The sequence below is a fragment of the Anarhichas minor genome, unplaced genomic scaffold, assembly GCF_050575085.1.
Source record: "Anarhichas minor isolate MPS153535 unplaced genomic scaffold, ASM5057508v1 ptg000123l, whole genome shotgun sequence".
Classification (NCBI taxonomy): Eukaryota; Metazoa; Chordata; class Actinopteri; order Perciformes; family Anarhichadidae; genus Anarhichas; species Anarhichas minor.
Window position 1 is genome coordinate 1,175,554 of NW_027466569.1, and position 11,947 is coordinate 1,187,500.

Below are 11,947 nucleotides of genomic sequence, written 5' to 3' on the forward strand. Positions count from 1 at the left end.
GGAAACACACAATTCACATTTGTTTTTTGCAACATTTCAAAATGCCGATTGACAACAGACTAGAAACAGAAGACTCTGCAGCAGAGATGAGTCTCTCTCTCTCTCTCAGGTTGTTCACTCATTGTCTTGCCACCTGCCGACACACTAAAGCTTTCTGGGTTTCTGTATTTCTTCGAGCTGAAGCAGCTCCTTCTCCTCCTGCAGCCTCCAGTAGGAAAGGGCAGAGCTCATGAATATTCTAATCTGGCCTAGATTCCATGATAAAGCCTTGTAGGTGCTTGATGACAACGCCTATTACCATGTCTTTGAAATATGAAGTGTGTGTGTGTGTGTGTGTGTGTGTGTGTGTGTGTGTGTGTGTGTGTGTGTGTGCAGGCAGGATTCATTTTTGGAAGCAGTCACAGGTCGCTGCAGATAAACGTCGCCTCGCTGAACTTGGAAACAGAGCGGGTGTTTTTTTCTGCTGATGAGGCTTTTTGCAGCCGCAGTAGATCAAGTTGTTTTCCAGGTCAACGTTTGATGATCAATAAAATCAACTGGATCCTTTATTTCTACCTTCTTCTTCTGGTTGCGTTACACCTCAGCTCAGGTCTTCTCAGTAATACCACAGCGTGTGTTTGAGTCCTCTGGCAGGAAGCAGATGAGATCAGGAGGCGGTGAAGCTTCAGCTCTTATCCGACGCCATCAGGAGCACATTGAGCTGTCAACTCCATTTCATGTTCAGTGCTCATTAGTGCATCAGCATGTTAGCTTTGTCTGTTAGCATGCAGGTATTAGCATCACTTACTCACTATAACAAGGCTGCTCCATTTCTCTACCACAATGACCTGGAAACCAAAAAACACATGAATGACCTTCTGTGGCCCTCGGGGGACGTTCATCATGTCCCCATGAGCTCCAATCGGTCACCTTTCCTTCCTTCGTCTTTAATACTCTGTTTGTATTAAACTCCGTCAGGGACAGTTTGAGGACAAACTGCTGTCAGTCACAATCACAAACGTGTTGATTTGCCGCGTTGTGCGGTTCGTCCCTTTGGGAGTCAGCTGGAGGTTCAAAGTGATTCCTCAGAGCTGAAGCAGCAGCAGTTTCTTCTTCGTGGTGTTCAGACTCTCAGGACATAAAGACATGATTCTTTACTTTTAATAAGTTCAGCTTGTTTTAATCAGAAGCTATGAAAGATTGTTTTTCATCATCAGAAGTATACATTTAAACTGTAACAGTTTATAGATTAATCAACACTCGCTTTTATTTCCAGCAGCAGAACAAATTTATACTGTCAGCTGATCTCACATCAGATTCAGGAGTCACAAAACAAATGCACAAAAGTTGAACTTCCTGTATTTGGATCAAGAGGCTCCTGTGAAGTGAGATGTGTCAGGTGATTATTTTAATGTGTCATAAACAGATTTAATCAACATTTCATATCTCGTGCTGCTGTTCATGTTTTCATTTTTTGCCTGAGTTTACTCAGCACCTAAACATGAGGTTCTGATAACATATCAAGCTTATAGTTCTACTCAGACCAGCCTCTGTGTCAGACACTCAATACTAACGGACTCTGAACAGGATCAAGGATGCAGGACGCACACACAATGTGACATTGTACTATTTTTAAAGAGATTCCTGAATCTAGTGGAGAAACTCAAAGATAAAACTATTTAGAAACAATAAATATCGTCAGAGACAGAGTTCTGTTGGCCTCAGGTGACTGGAAGGACTGAAGGAGACGCAGCGCTGCATGTCTGCCTCCACAGGCTGGGCCACAGTGATGGAACAGCCTGTCGTGCGTGTGTGTGCGTGCGTGCGTGTGCGTGCGTGCGTGCGTGTGCGTGCGTGCGTGCGTGCATGTGTGTGCGTGCGTGCGTGCGTGCGCGTGCGTGCGTGCGTGCGTGCGTGTGCGTGCGTGCGCGTGCGTGCGTGCGTGCGTGCGTGTGCGTGCGTGTGTGTGCGTGCGTGTGCGTGCGTGCGTGCGTGCGTGCGTGCGTGTGTGTGTGTGTGTGATGGCAGACGACCAGATGGCTGATGGGAGGAGACTTGACAGGAGAGGTGATCTGTACCAGAGACATAGTACACGAGTTTACCAGGATTTCATCTTTGTTTTAAAAGATCTCATTTCAGAAAATAAAGACATTTGCAAACAGACTTCTCATCTGAGTCGCTGGCAGAGAGCAGACTGTAGTAAACGTGGAGGATCCCCGTGATGACAGTTCTTCTTGCACTGAGAGGCGTCTTGCTGTTGCAAACGGATTCACAATCATCATGAGCCTTTTCACACATGCAATACGTAACATGGCTTGTCTTCTCTGGATGTGTAACAGTGACATTCAGACGTGTCTGTTACATGAACGATCCATCACGGTTTATTGTGACATGAGGGGACCAACGGCTGAGCCTCGTGATGTGGTTCAGGAGAGGAAGGAACAGTTTGTTTGTAGGTTCTAACAGCTTTCAAACAGCAAGAAACATCAAAGTGCTTTAAGAAAAGAAACACACGATTACGTGAGATATTCAAAAGAATAAAAAAACCGGATAAAAACAGAGAATGAACGAATAGTCCCAACTTTAAATAGATAAGATGCAAACAGGGAAGTCTTAAGTCCTGATTTAAAAGAACTGACACGAGAATTCACAAATAATAGTTTGTTGCCGCTGATAGCACCGTGAATTTGAGTATCACTTGTAACCAGGTGGCAACCTGGGACATGTGATAAAACCTGCATTCTCTCTCGTGTCCACCAGGGGGCGACTCCTCTGGTTGTATAGAAGTCTATGAGAAAATTACTCTACTTCTCTCTTGATTTATTACCTCAGTAAACATTGTAAACATGAGTTTATGGTCTCAATCTCTAGTTTCAAGTCTTCTTCAATACAGCATGATGTTAAGTATAAATGTTGCCTTAGAAAAAGAAAAATGGCGGGCGAGGTGCAGAGGCATAACTCAAAACGTCAAGCAAAGAATTTAAACTTGACAGAGAGGAACCAGATCTTCCAGTCTGTCAGTAGAAAGGTGCTTCAGTGAAGAACAGTGCTGTGAGGGGAAAAATGTTTTCTATTGTATCTTCTCAACAACCTAAAATGTTGCTCCTTCACAATAATTTATTCAGATTTAGTTTGCTTCATGAATAAAACATCATAATTAGGTACATTTATTGTTTCTCTCTGTATTTAATAGTGTGACGCTGCAGCCTTCATTTCAATATGATGACCTGCAGTTCAGACTGAACTTTTTAAAAGTGTCACACACACACACACTCAGACACAGACACACACACACACACACACACATACACACACACACTCAGACACAGACACACACACACACACACACACATACACACTCAGACACAGACACACACACACACATACACACTCAGACACAGACACACACACACACACACACACATACACACACACACACACACACACACACACACTCAGACACAGACACACACACACACACACACATACACACACAGACACACACACACACATACACACACAGACACACACACACACACACAGACACACACACACACATACACACACACACACATACACACACAATAAGGGAACTCGTCCAGATGGGCCGAGCGAGCGGACCGTCACTGGAGGAGCGAGTCACCGTGGCCCCGACAGATTTTGGCCCCAGGACCGCCTCCGGCCCCCCGCGGCCTCCTGGAGATCAGCCAGACGACGAGCCCCGTCTCTCTCTCTCTGCTGTGGGACGTTTAAACCCCAAATAATCAGCCGCACATTCGGACTGACGACACTCGGAGATGAAGAATGAAGCCGGTCCTCCTCCTCGTGGGTTTTACCAACTCTCTTTGAATGTGATGAAATGTCATCATTTCAAACAGCAGGTGTGATGTCACGGCTGGGAGGAATACGGGGGGGAGATCAGGTCATGTACACGATGGAGATGATACATTCTTCATGTTTTCATTTCATGTGTAAGTCCTCATGTTTCATTGAGATCATCGACTACTTGATTACAGAGACCACATGTGAAGGTTTAAAGCAATCAGCCAGATCCCTGTACAACCGGTCAGGAGGTGAACCGGTCCCCTTTGTGTCGGGACAGGAGGTCTGGAGGTGAACCGGTCTCACTAATGTCATTGTGATTGTAACTCAGGTTTCACTTTGTCTCTCAAGAACTCCACCAGAACCTGAAGACCAACAGGAACCACCTGATCTGCATCTGAACATTATCTTGTTTTGTGTGTTGCAGGTTTGTCTCCAGCTGTGAAGAAGACACACACATGTAAGTTCACTGTTTCTCTTTCATACACTGCTACTCTGGTGCTGGACTCACTTCCCAGAATCCTTAGTGTTGGTATCGGCCCCGTTTGATTCACAGTCTGATTGTTTGAGTGAACGTGTTGAGGTGTGTTCAGAGATGAGCAGGTAGAGGTGGTTCTCTTCAGCCGTTCATATCGATTATCTATGTGTTGAAAAACAGCTGACAGGGAGGTGATGTTAATCATACCGAGTAATTAAGACTTTGTTTCTCAAAAGACAAATTAATGCCGAGTTGGTGAGATGTGAACTTTCAACGGTTCAACTAAGTTCACTTCTACTGTTTCCATCCCAACGTTTGGTCCCAGGAAGCACCTTTTAAGGACCTGAACGAGTCCTTCAGTCCATCGTTATATATTCTATATATTTATGTATATGCCTGTAAAACGTTGCAAGACGTTCCCAAACAGGCGTTATTTGGATAAAATGACCACATATTGGTTTCTGTCTCGCCTGAAAACATATAAAAACTTAATCAAGTGACACGTTATCAGCTGTTAGCCAGGCTCATCTACCCGCCAGCGGCTCTCAGATGCAGATTTTTAAAAGTGCTGGTTGATACCATGAGGTGGTTTATCATCTCATCAGGATCCTCCTGCACTCCTCCTCCCTTTAGAGGTTCTCAGGGCCCCGGGGGAAGACCCAGAACACAGCGGGGGGATCATGTATCTGGTCTGTTCTGGGAACGCCTCAGGGTTCATCAGGAAGAGCTGGAAGACGTCTGTTTAAACCCTAAGTCTGCTTCCCTCTTACCCGGCCCCGGGTAAGAGGGAAAAAGAACTCGACCAATCAGAATTGTTCAGCATTCAGAAAAAGGTCAGCTTACTCTGTGTGATAATAATCTCAATAATCCATCAGCGTCTCAGCTTCTACTCTGTGTTCGCTTGTGTTACAGCAGTTCATGTCACTTCCTGCTAGTTTTAAAGCAGAAGAAGCCTCCAGAGGTTCAGTCATTTGAATCATTTCTTTGTGTGATTTTGTGAACTGACCCTTCGGAGAACGGTGGTCTCAGCTGAACTGAAACACATTCACCAGATGAGTGAACGTCTCTCTGCGGTGCACTGAGACGACGGTTCCTCTCATTAGAAGCGGTTCTCCAGCGTTTCACCACAGACGAGATGAGGATGGATGTGTGACGAGGGAACTGCAGCAGACTAGAGTCTCTCTCATCAGAGCTGATGAGGACGGGTAATGAATGTGAGATCCTTCCCGTAGTCGTCGGTGTGTGTGGGACGATCGGAGGGAGAAAGCGCTGTGGAGGCATTATCCGAACAAGTAAGCGGACCCCTGTTCTGCCAATTTGGAGGAAGAATGAAGCTCCGGCTGCTCCTCGGTTTCCTCCCTCAGCCGCCCGTTTTCAGGATTAATGGATTCAAACGGAGCTCCAGAGCTCAGCCTGGGATTTGTTTCAGGTGGTGGTGTTGAAGTGTCCTGTTAGCTCTGGCTGCACTTCAGTGCTTTCGCTTTATTTAAAGACTGCACAGATCCACTGCAGCAACATGGGAGCTAGAGGCATTGCTCAAGAGCACTTAGGCAGCATACTGTTCTAGTGGAGGTGATGATACAGCAGGTCAATTAAAGGCATGAAAGATTAAAGTTATAAACCTTAAAGTTTACGTTAGGAGCCCAATCTGAGTCTTTCAACATTGAGTATCCGTCCAGTCAAGTCCAATACGATACTCATGTTTGCTTCAATGATTATTAAATATGCATCGGACAGATTAGATTAAAACAATGACTTAATCTGACAAAAACTGCGTTGTGAACTACGTATTCTAATCAGAACTTTCACCCAGGAGACTGCTGTTCGTGTCATTATGTAACTTATTTTTAACGTTACGTATGCAATTTAACTCACTTCACAAACACGTATTTTAAGCCAAACGTTGATGTTTTGCTAAACATAACCAAATAGTTTCATTCTGTTGTTTGTTTTGTTTTGATTTCCAACGATAACTACGTGTTTAAAACTGCGACCGCAATCCGATAAAGAAAATACGCTTCCCTCGAATCGTAACCGAAAATGCAGTTTAGTTAATATTTTTTAAGACTCAGTGTTTAGTTTTCACAATCTTCTCGACACAAATACTGAAGGTTCTGGTTCAAAATGACTACGTTTGCATTAAATATTGTTTAAGAGAGTCTGACTCCTTGTTCTTGGGCTTTGGAAAAAGAAGGTAAAGTAATTATGCACAGAAACAGAGTAACAAGACAAACAGCAAGACTTTGGGACACCAGTCCAGTGTTTGTTTGACCCGTCCACAGTAGAGAAGTCTCTCCATATTCACCATGCGTTACATATCAGTCAGCACGGACTACAAGACGTACAAACGACACTCAGAAAAGCAAGAACGGCGTTTTTAATGAATGCAAAACAACTTCAAATTGCGTCATTCAGACAAACGATTGGTGAGATTTGAATTGGTGATCAGCTGATGAGATCTGATGCCGGTGGAACACCTGAATGTTTTCTCTCCTCAGATGAGATTATTAGTTATTGAATAAAACGTACATAAGTGAAGGAGAATGTGTGAGTTTGAGCTGAGGAACGAGGGACAGTTGTGTGAAGCAGTCTGTTTGTGGTTCTCAGCTGATATCTTCAGGTTTGGATGTGATGCTTCTGCTGTGTGACTCTGTGGTGTGTTCGTGTCCCTTTGCCGTCTGCATCATGCCTCCTTCCTTCCTCCCTCTTCATGCCTCCTTCCTTCCTCCCTCTTCATGCCTCCTTCCTTCCTCCCTCTTCACGCCTTCTTCTTTCCTTTGAACTGTTTGTTTTGTGATGAAAGGAGGCAGCACAAGCAGCTCGCGTCTTGTTTTCATGTCCGTCGTGATGCTGCTCAGTTCGTCCTGGTGAGGAAAAGTGATTTATTTTTTGTAACCTTTGTTTGGTTGGTTTTGTAGCAACACATGAGGCCGAGAGACATAATGTGCTGATCTGTTTCCGGAGACAAAGAAATGGGAATATTTTAAGAAATGCAAAAGAGAAGTTGAGAATATTTGAGAAAGTGAGACATTCCCCTGAAGACGTCTGCGTCCATGTGGACACCAACTGTCATATTTATTTCATGAACCACGGCTGAAATAACCTCCATTGCTGCTTCGTACATGTTGTGAAAGTCACAGATATGTCGGAAAACCAAACAGCGTCCTGTGTTGGTGCAAAACATCATCCAGAGGCGCATGTATTCATACAGCAGTATCCACAAATAAAGACATTTAGCTGTGAGATAACGGCATTAAACGAATAAAAAAGGATGCCGAATTAACTATATAATAATGATGACAATTTGTAAAAAACTCTGAATTAATACTTTCTCAGTTCTGTCAGCAGAACTACAAGCAAACAACTTTTAAAATGCTTACTTTGTGAATGGAGTTTGGCTCTATCGGTGCGAGGCCACAGACGGATACGATATCGTTTATTTCTTCCTTTTCTTATTCAACGATGTCAGTGACGATCAGGAGGAGGTTCTTAACAATGATCGGCTTTCATCACAGCTTTTTAAACATCTGACAAGACAATTCCCGGTCTTACAAAAAACGTATCCTTAAGTAGTATAAATGACTTCGGATGCAAAATGAGTGACTGTACTCACTGACTGATCAAATCATTTTTTGGTGTACAGTTGTAAATGCCTTATTTCAGCTCGCACAAATAAACATGAATCCTGTTCATCCTGCATGAATTCTGAGCGAAAAGAACGGTGTGAACATTAATCTGGTTTATTATAAGAACATTAGTGAGTTTCTGGATCAGACTATTTGTTGACTGGGAGGAGTCTCTGCTGGTTGTCGGACAATGTTAGCAGGCTACAGGCAAAGACACGAGAGCAATGAATACATTAATATCATAATAAACGTCATTTATGCATCACTTCTCAAAACAAAGGTAGAAACAGCTTTACGTGGTCGAACTGGTTAAAAAGTGATTAAAACACTTCAGGACTGTAAATAAATAGAAATAATTAAAGATCATATCAATTATATTATGGAGATTGATATCAACATTTTCATGTGACTTTCCACAAGAAAACAAATAAGCATATAAAAAATGTTGACATTTTCCTTGAATTTGAGTTTGAGACGTCCTCTCTCTTCTGATTGGCTAACAGCCATGCCAGTCAGAGGGCGGGGCATGGGGGGGAGGGGGGGTGCTGATGTCACGGTCACATGGATCCTCATGTGGTGCAGAAAGCAGCCGAGGATGTCAGAGCTGAGAGAGAGCTGCTGCTGATCACACGCTGCTGATCCTCCATAAGTCTGGATTATAAATATGTATTTTGTGATTTCTGCCATGAAAGGTAAGAGTGTGTGAGTGTGTGTGTGTGTGTGTGTGTGTGTGTGTGTGAGGATCCTGATGCGTTCATGTTTATTATCTGTATGATTTCATTCTGACTTCACAGTTTCTTAACTTTTCCTTCTTTGTTGCTGTTGAAGTTCCATCAAAGATGTTTTTTATTGTTCATTGTTCTGTCTGAGAAGATGCTCCACTGTGTCTCAGTTTGTCCTCAACGCGTCTCTGAATGTGTGTGTGTGTTAGTTTCAGAGGGATTAACAGATCTGTGTGTGTGTCAGTGTTTAGTTGTGTACATGTGTGTATTTTTCTGTTTACTGTCTGGAAAGTCTGAGTCTGAAAACTGGACTCCTTCACTCACCGTGTGAATGCTATTCTGGGGATTGTCAGTCAGACAGATCGAGTGTGATATGAGGTATGAGATATGAGATATGAGGTATGAGATATGAGATATGAGGAATGAGGTATGAGGTATGAGATATGAGATATGAGGCATGAGATATGAGGTATGAGGCATGAGATATGAGATATGAGGTATGAGATATGAGGAATGAGGTATGAGGTATGATATATGAGGTATGAGATATGAGGTATGATATATGAGGAATGAGGTATGAGATATGAGGTATGATATATGATATATGAGGTAGGATATATGAGGTATGAGATATGAGGTATGAGATATGAGGTATGATATATGAGATATGAGATATGAGATATGAGGTATGAGATATGAGGTATGAGATATGAGGTATGAGATATGAGGTATGAGGAATGAGGTATGAGGTATGAGATATGAGGTATGAGGTATGTGATATGATATATGAGGTAGGATATATGAGGTGTGAGATATGAGGTATGAGATATGAGGTATGATATATGAGATATGAGATATGAGGTATGAGGTATGAGATATGAGATATGAGATATGAGGTATGAGATATGAGGTATGATATATGAGGAATGAGGTATGAGATATGAGGTATGAGATATGAGGTATGAGATATGAGGTATGATATATGAGGAATGAGGTATGAGGTATGAGATATGAGATATGAGGTATGAGATATGAGGTATGAGATATGAGGTATGAGATATGAGGTATGAGATATGAGGTATGAGGTATGAGATATGAGGTATGAGATATGAGGTATATATACATCTATAAATATATAAACATATGTAGGTGTATATACTGTGATGAAGCCAGAGAGTTCGAGGTCCTCCTGTGTTTGCTGCAGTAGGACTGCCCTCTGCTGGAGGAATCACAGCAGAGCCTCTTGGTTCTCTCTGCAGAGAGTCAACGCTCGCCGTCTGGATATGACTTTTATTTATTGTACTACTTTTGATGAATTGTAGTGGAGCTTGTTTCATAATGTGAAGATAACTGATAGATGAGTGAACGATTTACACTCCACCGTTATTCTAAATCTTACATTAGTGTTTAAACGGGAAACTATGTGACTTTGAAATCTTGTGTCTGAAACATCATTCAATATTTTAATTTCACAGATAATTCTTCCCTCAGACGACCTCTCAGTGAGGAGGCACACATCAGATCTCCGTTTATTAGAATCCATCAGCACCTCTGACAGGAAGCCAAACCTGACTTTGTGTGGGAGCTTTGTAGAGACCGGACTCTGTGAAGAGGAGTTAGTGCTGACTGACATGTTTTAAAAATAACAAAGCTTCGGTATATTCATCCTGACTTTAATGCCCTTCACTTAAACACAGTGTGTGAGGGCTTCTCTTCGAGCAAGAAACACTCACACACCGTTCAAATCTGTATTTTCCGTGTGTGTGTGTGTGTGTTAATATGTGTGTGTGTGTGTGTGTGTGTGTGTGTGTGTGTGTGTGTGTGTGTTTAAATCTGCTTCAGCTTCAGTCTGTGAGAAAGCGCCGCAGGAGGCGTTTAGCCAGCCTGTTATGTCACAGGATTACAACAGCCAGGAGATTATTTAACTGTTCTCTGCGGGGGGGGGGGGGGGACATCACTGGTGACATCACTTCTCCCCTGAAGCGACGGCTAAAAAAACAACAAGCATCAGTCTGCTTCTACCCGTCACATGACCTCACGAGAGGCTGATGAGCCACATGTGGAGGTTGTCGGGGGGTCAGACGAGACCTCCTGACCGGAGCAGGTGGAGTTGGGCGGCAGCGGGCCGGCCACAGCCCAGGAGGCGGAGCTTAGGGTCTGGACTACAGGGTCAGGAGAGAGCAGGCTGTCCACCGGCCTGCTGGGGACCAATCAGCAACCAGCTTCAGTGACGAGAAAACGTACTCGGTACCAGACCTCCTTTAGTCCGGTGTGAAAAAACTAGAGAGCCAGAAGAGAATCACTTAATCCATTCATCATCTTCCTCTTCTCCGGGGTCGAGGGTCAACTCGGCTGATGAGCCGGTGGATCAACAATCAGATGTAAATAACGGGGAATGAATGGATTCCTTTCTGTTGAATGAGGAGGAGGAGGGGAAAATGATTTAGTTCATCGTATTAAAAAAAAAGTCCGTTCCTGCCACTTCTACCGGCATCCAAACAGGAAGTCAGAGGGAAAGTAGTTAAGCCCCGCTTGGTGATTGGATGCCTGGGCCTTAGCATGGTCTTCCAGAGGTCTCTCTCCAGCTCTCCTTGATTAAACCCCGAGGCGTTCCCAGAAAGACCAGATATGAAACCCCCTCCAAGCATGGTCTGGGTCTACCTTCGGGGACTCTTACCAGTTTTGATGTAGCCCAGAAAAACCTGAGCTGGTCTCTTTTAAACCTGAAGGATCAGCGCCTCTACTCCGAGGTCCCTCCAAGATGTCGGAGCTTGTCCCTTGATCTCTAAGACTGTGAGGATCTGAACCTAGACGGACTGATAAATCAAAAGCACAACGGTCCGGTACAACATCTGTATTCACCCTCACTGGTGAAGAAGACCAAGAGAGACATGAGCTCCTGAAGCAAAAGACTCGACAGAACAGTGAACCCTGAAAACTAGAATCAGACGAGAACGAAACAACTAAACAAACGTTGTCATATTTCAAAGGCTCGGTGGCTGAACAGCCGCTCCTCTTTCATCCGCTTCTTTTTTTCTGTGAAACTTTTATTATTTTTGAATGCCGGGTTTCCAGATAATTTATCCATCAGGGACTTGTTTTGGCCCGAGCTTTAACATTCCGGAGTAAACACCGTAAACCGGCGGTGGCTCTATTGAAATCCTTCCCGGCTCATTAGCCGCCACGTAGCGCCGCCGCACCGCTAATTACACAAACCGCACACACAGTGGTATCAATGCAGGGAGCGTCTGCAGCGTCCACGGGGGAAACTCGGCGAGGTTCAAGTCTTCATACGGAGCTCTGAATTTAATTACACATGC

The 11,947-nt window shown here is 43.8% G+C and overlaps 1 protein-coding gene across 1 annotated transcript in view; it reads left to right on the top strand.

Annotated features, from left to right (window-relative positions):
* Positions 1–8,495: 8,495 nt before the first annotated feature.
* LOC142940975 (nuclear receptor ROR-alpha A-like) overlaps positions 8,496–11,947 on the top strand; it is a 49,310-nt gene continuing 45,858 nt past the window's right edge. The window contains exon 1 of the mRNA XM_076083194.1: positions 8,496–8,597. Within this exon, the coding sequence (XP_075939309.1) occupies positions 8,570–8,597 (28 nt within the window). The 5' untranslated portion in view covers positions 8,496–8,569. The remainder of the gene's footprint in view (positions 8,598–11,947) is intronic.